Source organism: Brachypodium distachyon, chromosome 4 (genome assembly GCF_000005505.3).
Source record: "Brachypodium distachyon strain Bd21 chromosome 4, Brachypodium_distachyon_v3.0, whole genome shotgun sequence".
In the NCBI taxonomy this organism is placed as follows: domain Eukaryota; kingdom Viridiplantae; phylum Streptophyta; class Magnoliopsida; order Poales; family Poaceae; genus Brachypodium; species Brachypodium distachyon.
The window spans coordinates 9,622,186-9,632,218 of record NC_016134.3 but is presented as its reverse complement, the minus strand read 5'-3'; the positions used below and the strand labels follow the sequence as shown (position 1 = coordinate 9,632,218).

Here is a 10,033-nt window from a genome sequence, read left to right as displayed (position 1 = left end):
ATTTGGCTGAAGTGGGCTGGAGCTTCCGATGTGCAGCTGGCTGGGAAATTGATGTTTGTTTAGGCTTGGTGGCTTCTACCTCGTGGAAGCCAAATAAGCTCCAGCAAAAGCTTAAACAAAGGGAGACTAAGTCAGCACTCATTTGGGTTGAACCTTGAATAGGACCTGCGATGACTACTTATGTATTTTTAGAAGCTAAAGGGTCCATCTGCTGTGCAATCACCTCACAAATGCATCGTGCACGTATTCCATCCGATCTGTTTCGTGTGGCTACGATTTTCACGCGGAGTTTCCACCTCCACTTAATCTTTGCGAAAAAGCCCTCCCACCAAGGCTTGGTTTTGTGAAAAAAAACCTGCAATCAACCTCCCCAATCTTCTCTTCTCTACATCGATCTTCTAGGTCGCTGACCGTGTCTCGCTGCTACCGACCAGCCGGCCGACCTAACGAACGGATTCGTCTGTGAGCCCACTGCACCGAAAGGATCCGCCTATCCTGCACAACAGGCCCCAGTGATTTGATCCCTTCTTCTCCAGAGTGAAAAGCTCAACGTCATGCTCATGGGCTCATGGCTGCATCTCTCTTCTGCCTATTTGTGTTTTAATTTTTCTTGGATTCTAATTTCAAATTGACTTAGCATTGTGGTTGAAAATCACTGCTCAGATTGTATTTTTTGAGGTCGCTTTTTGTTTAGAATGTAAACTATAAAGATGTGGTTCTGAAGGTAATACAAACACAAAAATGAATGTCTCTGGAACAAGAGCACCAAAGGAATTAACCGTGATGCTCTTAACTACTGTTATATGGACAAGCCAAATTAACCGGGAAGTAACCTGACACGGTTCATCGACAAGTCAAAATAGCTAAACCCTTGATTTATAATGCTTGTTCAAAAATGGTGCTTTTTGTTAACTGAAACAGAAGGACGGGAGCTTCAGAAACCTCAGAAGTGCTATCAACTTAGAAGCTTGTAGCTAGTCGTAGTACTTTGTTGGTGATCAGTTCCTCCAATTTGTTATGAACTGTGATTACTGAACAAATATTTCTGTTTCTCCGACCAACATGGATGGTTTAATTAGTCACCCGAACCATGTCAATTCAGACAATTCCATGGTCATCAGCTTCAGAAAATATTTCTTATCTTCACTGCAAGTCTGCATGCACTGACCACTGCATTGCTCATCCATATTGGGTGGGGACTGGGGGCTGGGGTGGGGGGAGAGAGAGAGAGGAGAGGGGGATGCAGCAACTGGAACATAAATTGATATCCTTGCTCGTCTGTACGCAAAAGAGAGATGCAGCCATCAGCATGACTTGAAAGGGAAGAAGGGATCAAACCACTGGGTCCCTGCAGTGCAGGGGTAGCAGATTGTTCTAGGGCAGTGCGCGCACCGACGAATACGGTGTCGGCCAGACGCGGTGAGGCAACCTAGAAGATCGACGCAGGGAAGAAACAATCTGTTTGGCCAAGAAGACTGGGGAGGTTTTCACAAAAGTAGAGGTGGAAACTCCGCACGAAAATCATAGCCACAGGTAGCAGATCGGATGGCTCAAGTCAGTTTGATTGCACGATTACATTTATGACTAACTTGACAATATAAAGATACTATTATGACTTTTGGTGCATTTTACTATATTAATTAATTACGTAAATTTTGGTCAAATATTTGTTTCAATGAGACAAAATATGTCATATACTTCAGAATGGGGGAGTATTATTTAACCAAATATGCATTGATCTTTACCAACTACTACTGCAAAATATGTCACCAGTGGTTACGTGAGACAAAATATGTCATATACTTTAGAATGGGGGAGTATTATTTAACCAAATATGCATTGATCTTTACCAACTACTCCTTCAAAATATGTCACCAGTGGTTAAGCTCCCCCTTTGGGTAATTAAGCAGCAGCAACAACCATTACAGACAGAGGGAGAGTGAGCAAGAGAGAGATCAGGGGAGCGGAGCAGAGAGAGAGGGAGGGAGGGAGCGCTACTGGCTGGCGATTCTTTCTTCATATCGTATATGCTTTTCTTCAGAACTACTACAGTTTTGATTTACACAGTAATAGAAAATATTTCCAGTGTATGCAACGTGGTTACAAAATCTTCATACTAGGGAAATGGTCGCAAGTTCATGTATACTCAATTAAAGCTACTGTAGCCAAAATGCATGTATTATCTATAGTATTAAAAACTCTGTATTACTCGAAATTAGAGGGAGTACCAAATTCCAGAAGTAATAGATCAACTCTGTAAAAAAAAGATGAATACTGAAAACATCAACGGAACCAGGATTTCTTAAACATATATGTATATATATCCGTAATCCATGTGAATACAGATATCGGGTGTCATTGCCCAAGAAACATACATGCACCGTGAGTACAGTTTCGTTACAAAATAGTAATACAAAATTGCGTGAGTGATGATGTAGGGTGTGTGGATAATCATCATGGGGTAAGCAACAATTGTGGGCTGTGTATGCTTGGGCTGAGCTGTAGAGTTATTTAGGTCGGAGATGCTCAGAAATAGACTGAGCCATCCTGTTCAAATGTGGTGCGGCCTCAGTTCCTCGCGGAGAAAGGATTCAGCTTCTTGTGCCAGGCGTCGGCTCCTGCCCCAGGCACGGCATAGGCGTCGGTTGTGGCGGGGGCAGCTAGGGTCTCCGGCTTGGTTGTCTTTGGCGCGGCGTAGGCGTCGGTTGTCATGGGGGCGGCGGGCGTCGCTGGCTCGGCGGTCTTTGGAGCGGCATAGGCGTCGGTTGTGGCAGCCGCCGGTGTCTCGGGCTCGGCCTTCTTCTCCGTGACGGCTGACTCAGGTGCTGGTGTGGTCTCCTTAGACTCTTCCTTCTTTGGCACGGTGTAGGCGTCAGGTGTGCCGGCCGCTGGAGCTGTGGCGGCTGCTGCTGGCGCCGGTGTTTCTTCCTTCTTTGGCGCGGCATAGGCATCGGGTGTGCCGGCCGCAAGCGCAGGAGCCGACGCCACTTCCTTCTTCAGTGCATCGGGGGTGCCGGCTGCCGGCGCCGGTGCCTCTTCCTTCTTTGGGGCAGCGTAAGCGTCGGGTGTGCCGGCGAGCGCCTTTGCCTCTTCCTTTGGTGCTGCTGGCGCGGGTGCAGTTGCCTCTTCCTTCTTCGGCGCGGCATAGGCGTCGGGTGTGCCGGCAGCTGGTGCGGGCGCCTTCGCCTTCGGGGCGGCGTAGGCGTCAGGGGTGCCGGCCGCGGGTGCCGGTGCCTTGGGCTCTTCCTTGTTTGGTGTCACAGGGGTGGTGGCTGCAGGCTCTTCCTTCTTTGGCACTTCAGGTGTGCTGGCAGGTGTTTTGGGCTCTTCCTTGGTTGGAGCGGCATAGGCGTCGGGTGTGATGGCCACGGGTGCCTTTGGCTCTTCCTTCTTCGGCTCAGCTTTAGGCGCGGCATAGGCGTCGGGTGCCTTGGACTCGGCTTTCTTTGCCTTCTCACGCTTCTCATGCTTGGCCTTCTTCTCGGCCTTGCCTGCCTCGGGCTTAGCGGCTTCTACTTTACCTTTGACCTTCTTCTCGGCTTTTACTTCGGCTTTCTTCTCAGCTTTCTTCTCGGCATAGGCATCACTTTTGCCTTTGGCTTTCTTCTCGGCTTTTACTTCCGCTTTCTTCTCGGCTTTGACTTCGGCTTTCACTTCAGCTTTCTTCTCCGCGTAGGCATCGGCTTTAACTTCAGCTTTCTTTTCGGCTTTCACTTCGGCTTTCTTCTCGGCTTTCACTTCAGCTTTCTTCTCGGTGTAGGCATCGGCTTTCTTTTCGGCTTTGACTTCGGCTTTCTTCTCGGCTTTCTTCTCAGCTTTCTTCTCAGCGTAGGCATCAGCTTTGACTTCGGCTTTCTTCTCAGCTTTGACTTCGGCTTTCTTCTCGGCGACGACTTCGGCTTTCTTCTCGCCAACAGCTTCAGGTTTCTTCACCCCATCGGCATAGGCGTCGGCTGCTTCAGCTTTCTTCTCGGCGACAATTTCGGCTTTCTTCTCAGCAACCGCTTCAGGTTTCTTCTCCACGGCATAGGCGTCGGCCACTTTGGCTTTCTTCTCGGCAACTACTTCAGCTTTCTTCTCGGCGCCACCACCGCCATAGCCAAGGTCGTCGGCCGACGCGGCAGCAGCGAGGAGAAGGATCGCTAGGGAGAGCCCCGTTCTCATGGTTTGGTCAGTGGTGCTGTAAAATGTTTTCGCTTGAGAGGACTGGAGGGAGAGGAGGGTATTTGAAGGGCGAGATAGAGAGGGAACGAGAGGCTGTGCTGATGTTGTGCATTCTGCATGTAATGACAGCCGGTGATCTGTAAACTAAATCTCTTCCTCCTGTAAAATTAGCCAGGCAAAGATTAGGCGTGTGCCGTGAAGCCAGGAGTCCAAAAGAGAAGGGATTATACCTTCTGGGCTTGCTAAAAATGGAGTCACCTCTTTTTGAAGACGAGGGAATGTTATTCTCCTTTTGTTTTTCATTTAGTTCTCTTAGTGACATGTGGGCTTAGATCCCACCTGTCGATGAGAAAACATGTAGAGGGCAAAAGTTTTGCGTGAGAAAAAAGAGAGCAGATTATATCTAACTCGAATTTGTGGCCAAGAAATGTTATCATGCATGTAGCAAAATTTCCATGTTGAGTGTAAAACAACTGACAAGAGAATACTTCACTTGCTGACGACTACAGAAACTCTAGATCTTCCTCCTGTTGCTCCAGGACAACCGTTGCGAGAGCTCGTCGATACGCCGTCGACCTCGTGTTCCTGACAAGGACGCAGATCTCTCGACTCTGCATGCTCTCATGATCCCACTGTTGTCGTCGCAGCACCGCGAGAAGCCTTGCTTCACAGAACGCGACTGCAACAGCATCTTTCCCAGTACTGTAAGAATTGAAGCAGGTGATGGGTTTAGAGTTCATTGGCCAATATAGCGCTGGTAATGACATGTAGCAGTGTGAAAGCAGAGGGAGTGTCACCTTCCATGGACAAAACCAGTAGTTACGAAGCCTATCGGCCACCTAAATGCCTTCAGTGCAGCTTCGTCTTTGGGCAATTCGAGGTGGCTGGTTCCAGGATCCAGCCAAGAGAAATGAGAACTGACATTGGACTGGGGGAGCTGGACTTCCCAATTTTCCATACATTCTTCCTCGTCCTCTGCTCTGTTACATGAAAATACATTATTTTCTCAAACATATTTTTCCTAAGCTCCTCTCCTATGGAAGAACACTGGGATACAGAAAAAAATGTTTTTTAAGAAGAATCTGGCAAATGGAGTTTCCTAGAAACAAAACCAAATCAGTTAAAGAAAGCATCTGTAAACAACTAAAGTGAGGACAGCATAAATGTTATAAAGCATTATACCTGTTTTCAGAATACTTAACAGAGCTCCAGACTCCAGACTTCAGGACTCCAACAACAAATGAAATGCTTACATGGGATACTAACCTGATTTTCCAAGCCGAAAGATCTGATGGAAATGGGGCACAAACAACAGCGCCGTCTTCAAAAGAACCTTCCTTGAATGCTCGGAGCAGGACCCTTACAAGGCACAATCCGCTTACAGAACATGACATTTTAATGGTACCACCAGAAACTAAATTGGGTTGGTCAGTATCTGTTTCCATCTCATATGAAGAACTCAAAGACTTCATATCAAATTCTTTTACATACTGCCTCAAGGTTTGGATGGTTCTTGGCACCACTTGTTGGAAGGATGCAACACCTGAATCTCCACAGTTGGAATTTACTGGCAAACATTCAGGTAACTCCGTAGCAAAACGCTTCAAGTCATCTACTTCAAGACCTTTCACTATGCCATCCTTATTTAAACTAGCCTTGATGCAATGCCATAAGGGTGGTACAGGAACTCTTGGAGGTCTCTTGGCAGAAGGGCGGTACTCAGCTGCTTTATCCAAAGCAGCAGCCTCTTCAGCCATAAACGATGAATACGCTTTGCTGTCTGGATAATCATGAGGAAAGCATGGCATCTTGAACTGCAAAAAGGAGGTGTCAGTGTGCTAGTACTCAAGATAAATCCCAGATTCCAATGACCAAGGGAAGCTGAACCAGAGCTGCTCAATCTTCAGTATCCTCCTAATGCAACACATTTGACTATACTTCAATTGTTCCATATAATAAATAGTACCAATGGCCATGCTCAGCATACAAGTATAGAGAGCTATAACAGGAAGCTAATTCAGCGAAGACAATAGCAGTTGAAAGAAACCCTGTATTACACATACAGTACCTTTGATGCAATCCACCGCCTGTCTCTTAAGCCAATCGCATGTGCACCATGAGACACTAGAAAGAGCCAAAAGGGCTTTACCCAGCTCAAAGGTAGAATAAGAGACCACCTGTACATTCATTGAACATGAAACAATAATCAGCTCAAAAGAAAACCATGAAACAATCAGACAGCTTCGAATTAAGAGGGTGACATGATGATGGAATACAAAACAGCAAAACCCTATTAATTTAGGAAGATTTTCAAACAAACACCTTAAACAAAACAATTCCCGTCACACAATATATCTTATATATGACAGCAAGAGGAACAAGAGAGGCCAACTTAACAAACAATCCTGTCAATCATGATAATTAGCATTGGATTATTTTTCTCCAAAGCAAAAGCTAAAATAACTGAGGTGTTAAATCTGAAAATAGGCATGGGATATGTTCATGTACACTGTTAGGGCTTAGGTAGCCCCTAGCATACACATTTTAATCATGGAGCCATACAAAAGCTATACCAATAGATGTTAACATATTAGTCCTATGCTCTAGCAAGCAGGAAAAGAAAACCAATGTCCCATCTAAATGAAAATGCTGGATTTACCCTACAGATACCAACCTTTCTTTAGCCTGTTTCAGAAGAATAGCAGGGCAGGATTGACTGAAAAGATCCTTCTCTTGAGTTTCTTTTCCTTGATCATTTCCAGAATCCAGACAGAAAAACTTTATACGCCTGTGGTGTTTCTCCATACAAAGGATCTCCTCAGCCACAGGGGGGTTTATCTTATAGCAGGAATCCCACATTCCTCTACAGTCCGAAAGGAGCAAATCGTGTCTTCCAGGGTGCATCGATGACATTATGTCTCTCTCCTCAGATGGTGCCTCATCAACATTTGGAACTAGGCCTCCCTCCTCCAAGTGTTTGTTCTCCTGGTCTGGAACTGATTTTAAAGGAGAATCCGTTCCCTCAAATGGAACTTCCCTGGGGTCACCAACTATCATGGACAGTATAGCACCAGGCTGCAGAATCTCAGCATGATTGATGGCAGATGCTTTCAAAAGATGACAGCCAGTAGAGGAATCCAGAGAAGGATCACTTGGTTTAGATGTATTCCTCATACTAATTACCCTGTCGATCATACTTGAACAATATTCGCAAGAAAAACATAAGTTAGCACGCCTAGAGATCAATATTCTGAATGAAAAAAAAAGAGTGGGAAAGAACTTACTTGCTAACTGGGTGCAATGCACTCTTAAGAGATTCCATAGCCTTGGATCCCATGACTTCCAATCTTGCAAGTTTGCCCTCTAGTGAGAAACAGTTGACAACAACACCAAAATCTTGCATCTGCAATGTGAGGTGACATATTGAATGGTGATAGAAGGGTAAGAATGATGACACTGAAGGGCATTTTCCTTTTTTGGGGGTTGCAATTGTTATGAAGCAGTAAGCACTGAGTGCATACTTGCATAAAATTAATTAACCCAAGCAAATAGCAGATACTACTCAGCAGATGGATGTCCCTCAGTGGATTTCAAGAAATCTTAAGTTGCTAGGTACCTTACAGTTAATCATGAACAACAAATTTGACTCTGCTAAATTACTAAGGCTCTGTTAATCCTGAAACATCAAAATTGACTTATTTCCTGCCTAAAGAATAGCTTGTCAACTCAACGTTACACTCAGATGAGGCGACTCACACGAAGCAAGAGAAATAGCAAGTGTTCTCTTGTTGTTCCTCTTAAACCCGAATTTTGATGTGTTATTGTTGTATGATATATGCGTTGCGGACATTTTAGCTCTTTAAATAGAAAGTACACGTACAGATTACTTAAAGTGAACTTATTACTACAATAAAAAAAGGGCATGGATTCTACAGAATGACACTTCTATCTTGAAATCAAAAGGCAGCATGTATAGCCTAACAAAAGAAAATAGCGGAAGCACCTGTTTCTCGCATGCAAATTTGATTGCAGCAAGCCCTTCATCGAGAGCAGCAGGATGGATCCATATCCATAATTGGCGTTGTAAAGGATTCCAGCTTCCTTCATCAAATCTAGTTTGTGAATTGGACAAATCTGCTTTGGCCTCCAATTTGCTACTCTCTCCTGAGTGTGGTCGCCACATGTATGTCACTGGTCCAACAATTTGATAATGGGGACTCCCAGTACGCCAAAGCTAGAAAGAACAATTAGGACGCAGTTGTTATTCCAAACACTCTTCTAGCTGTACTGTCTATGGTAAAAATGTAAATACCATAGCATTCTCATAGCAAACACCTTGCATAACTTTATCTTGTAGGAGCTTCAAATCAGGTGTTTCATCTGCAGGAGGGGGACACAAAACCATTCTGAGAATGGATAACAGGGAGTCCTGCAAAAATTATCCAGCAAGAAGATTACTCAGTTAGATTAGTTTGTTCGATTAAGCTGAAAAAGAAGGAACCTCTGAACTTGTACCTCTGGACCTTCTAGCTGAATTGGAATGAAGTAGCTAGCATCATGAACCACTGTTCCATTCTGTAGCCACTTCAAAACTGCCCTTGAACCCCTTCCACTGCAAGATGGAATGTTAATCACATTAGTAAATTATCTTTATAAAACTCAAACATATGACCAATCATAGCGCGAAGGCTGTCAACTTGACATAAGATAAACTTCAGGTAGACTGACAAGCGCCAGCTTGGACAGACCATTTATACTCAACGATGAAACATGTTAGCAACGATTCGCACACCATTTATACTCAATGATGAAACATGTTAGCACCGATTCACACACAAGCTTTGTCTTTTGTCCCTACAGATGAGCTAGAAATCTAGAATTTTCGCTATCCAAAAAAATGCTATTTCAGAAAAGGAAGTCACACAGGAATCAGAATTCAGAACTGAGAAGTAAGCTACAACAGGATCATGGTATTTCTCTCTCAGCATCAATTGGTCCAACGATATCGATCTAACACTGGTTCAAATACAGTCAGATAACACAAATTAACATTTTATAACAGAGAACTCAGTAAAGCTCTCTAATTCCCCCCCTCTGTAGAGGAACACAAAACAAAGAGGTTGTGTTGCCACTCACTCACCTCCCCTGGGGACCGACGGGGAGGACGAACCCCCACCGCCTGGCCATGGAGAACCTCTTGGCGTGCCACAGGTGCGTACGCAGCCGCCGCGCGCCGTCCCCTGCGACGGAGAACCCCTCCGCCGGGTTCCCCGCGAGCTCCCGCCGCCGCCTCACCCTCCTGGACACGCGCGGCGCGGAACGACCCCCCTCCTCCGTTGTCTCCTCGGCGGAGGCGTCTCTGCTCGTGGTGCCGCGGCGGCGCTTGGAGGGGAGGTGCCCCGTGGTGCGGCGGCGCGCGGAGCGGGGCTGCTGGAAGCGTTCGCCCCCGAGGCGGGCCGAGACGGCGGCGTGCAGCGACCGGAGCTCGCCCGCGCGCGCCGCCGCGTAGCGCCGGACCTCCAGCTGCCGCGGCGGCGGGGGCACCGCGCCGCCGCCCGCCATTGCTGGGACGGGAGAGGGAGAAGGAAGGGTTTGCGAGGGTTTAGTGTGACTGTTTTGCGGTTTGCCCCCTCAAGTTATCTTCCCTTCTTCTCCCTTGAACAACAGCCACTCCTTACTCTTTTGTTTGAAAAAAAAAATTCTTTCTCCGTGTCAAAATAAATTTCACAATTTGTAGCCGCAATTTATAAATACGTATGTAGAAACATTTATTGTGTATATCCGTTTGAAGTAAATGGTAGTATCACATAAAAAATTGATACTAGTAGTAATAAATTTTGGCATCATATCTAGTGAAAAGTCCATTACA

General features: G+C 45.8%; 2 protein-coding genes across 2 annotated transcripts; both read right to left on the bottom strand.

Moving 5' to 3' along the window:
- Nucleotides 1-2,289: 2,289 nt before the first annotated feature.
- On the bottom strand, nucleotides 2,290-4,402 carry LOC104584436 (uncharacterized protein KIAA0754-like). The gene has a single exon (XM_010239099.3). It carries the CDS (start codon nucleotides 4,162-4,164, stop codon nucleotides 2,569-2,571), a length of 1,596 nt encoding a protein of 531 aa, XP_010237401.1. The 5' UTR covers nucleotides 4,165-4,402; the 3' UTR covers nucleotides 2,290-2,568.
- Nucleotides 4,403-4,535: 133 nt separating this feature from the next.
- LOC100822676 (ribonucleases P/MRP protein subunit POP1) lies at nucleotides 4,536-9,765 on the bottom strand. The gene is made up of 10 exons (XM_010239098.3): nucleotides 9,305-9,765; nucleotides 8,680-8,776; nucleotides 8,477-8,593; nucleotides 8,168-8,398; nucleotides 7,449-7,567; nucleotides 6,839-7,360; nucleotides 6,233-6,341; nucleotides 5,431-5,978; nucleotides 4,962-5,144; nucleotides 4,536-4,866 (listed from the first exon to the last, which is right to left on the bottom strand). Exons 1-10 carry the CDS (start codon nucleotides 9,724-9,726, stop codon nucleotides 4,668-4,670), a joined length of 2,547 nt encoding a protein of 848 aa, XP_010237400.1. The 5' UTR covers nucleotides 9,727-9,765; the 3' UTR covers nucleotides 4,536-4,667.
- Between the last annotated feature and the right edge of the window lie 268 nt (nucleotides 9,766-10,033).

What these genes read in the sequence shown, in the direction of transcription:
- LOC104584436 (XM_010239099.3), bottom strand. Translation starts at nt 4,164, where the DNA reads ATGAGAACGGGGCTCTCCCTAGCGATCCTTCTCCTCGCTGCTGCCGCG.
- LOC100822676 (XM_010239098.3), bottom strand. Translation starts at nt 9,726, where the DNA reads ATGGCGGGCGGCGGCGCGGTGCCCCCGCCGCCGCGGCAGCTGGAGGTC. An exon ending in CTTTCGGCTTGGAAAATCAG is followed by an intron (nt 5,145 to 5,430) that starts GTTAGTATCCCA and finishes TTCATGTAACAG; the next exon opens with AGCAGAGGACGAGGAAGAAT. An exon ending in ACTGGTTTTGTCCATGGAAG is followed by an intron (nt 4,867 to 4,961) that starts GTGACACTCCCT and finishes CAATTCTTACAG; the next exon opens with TACTGGGAAAGATGCTGTTG.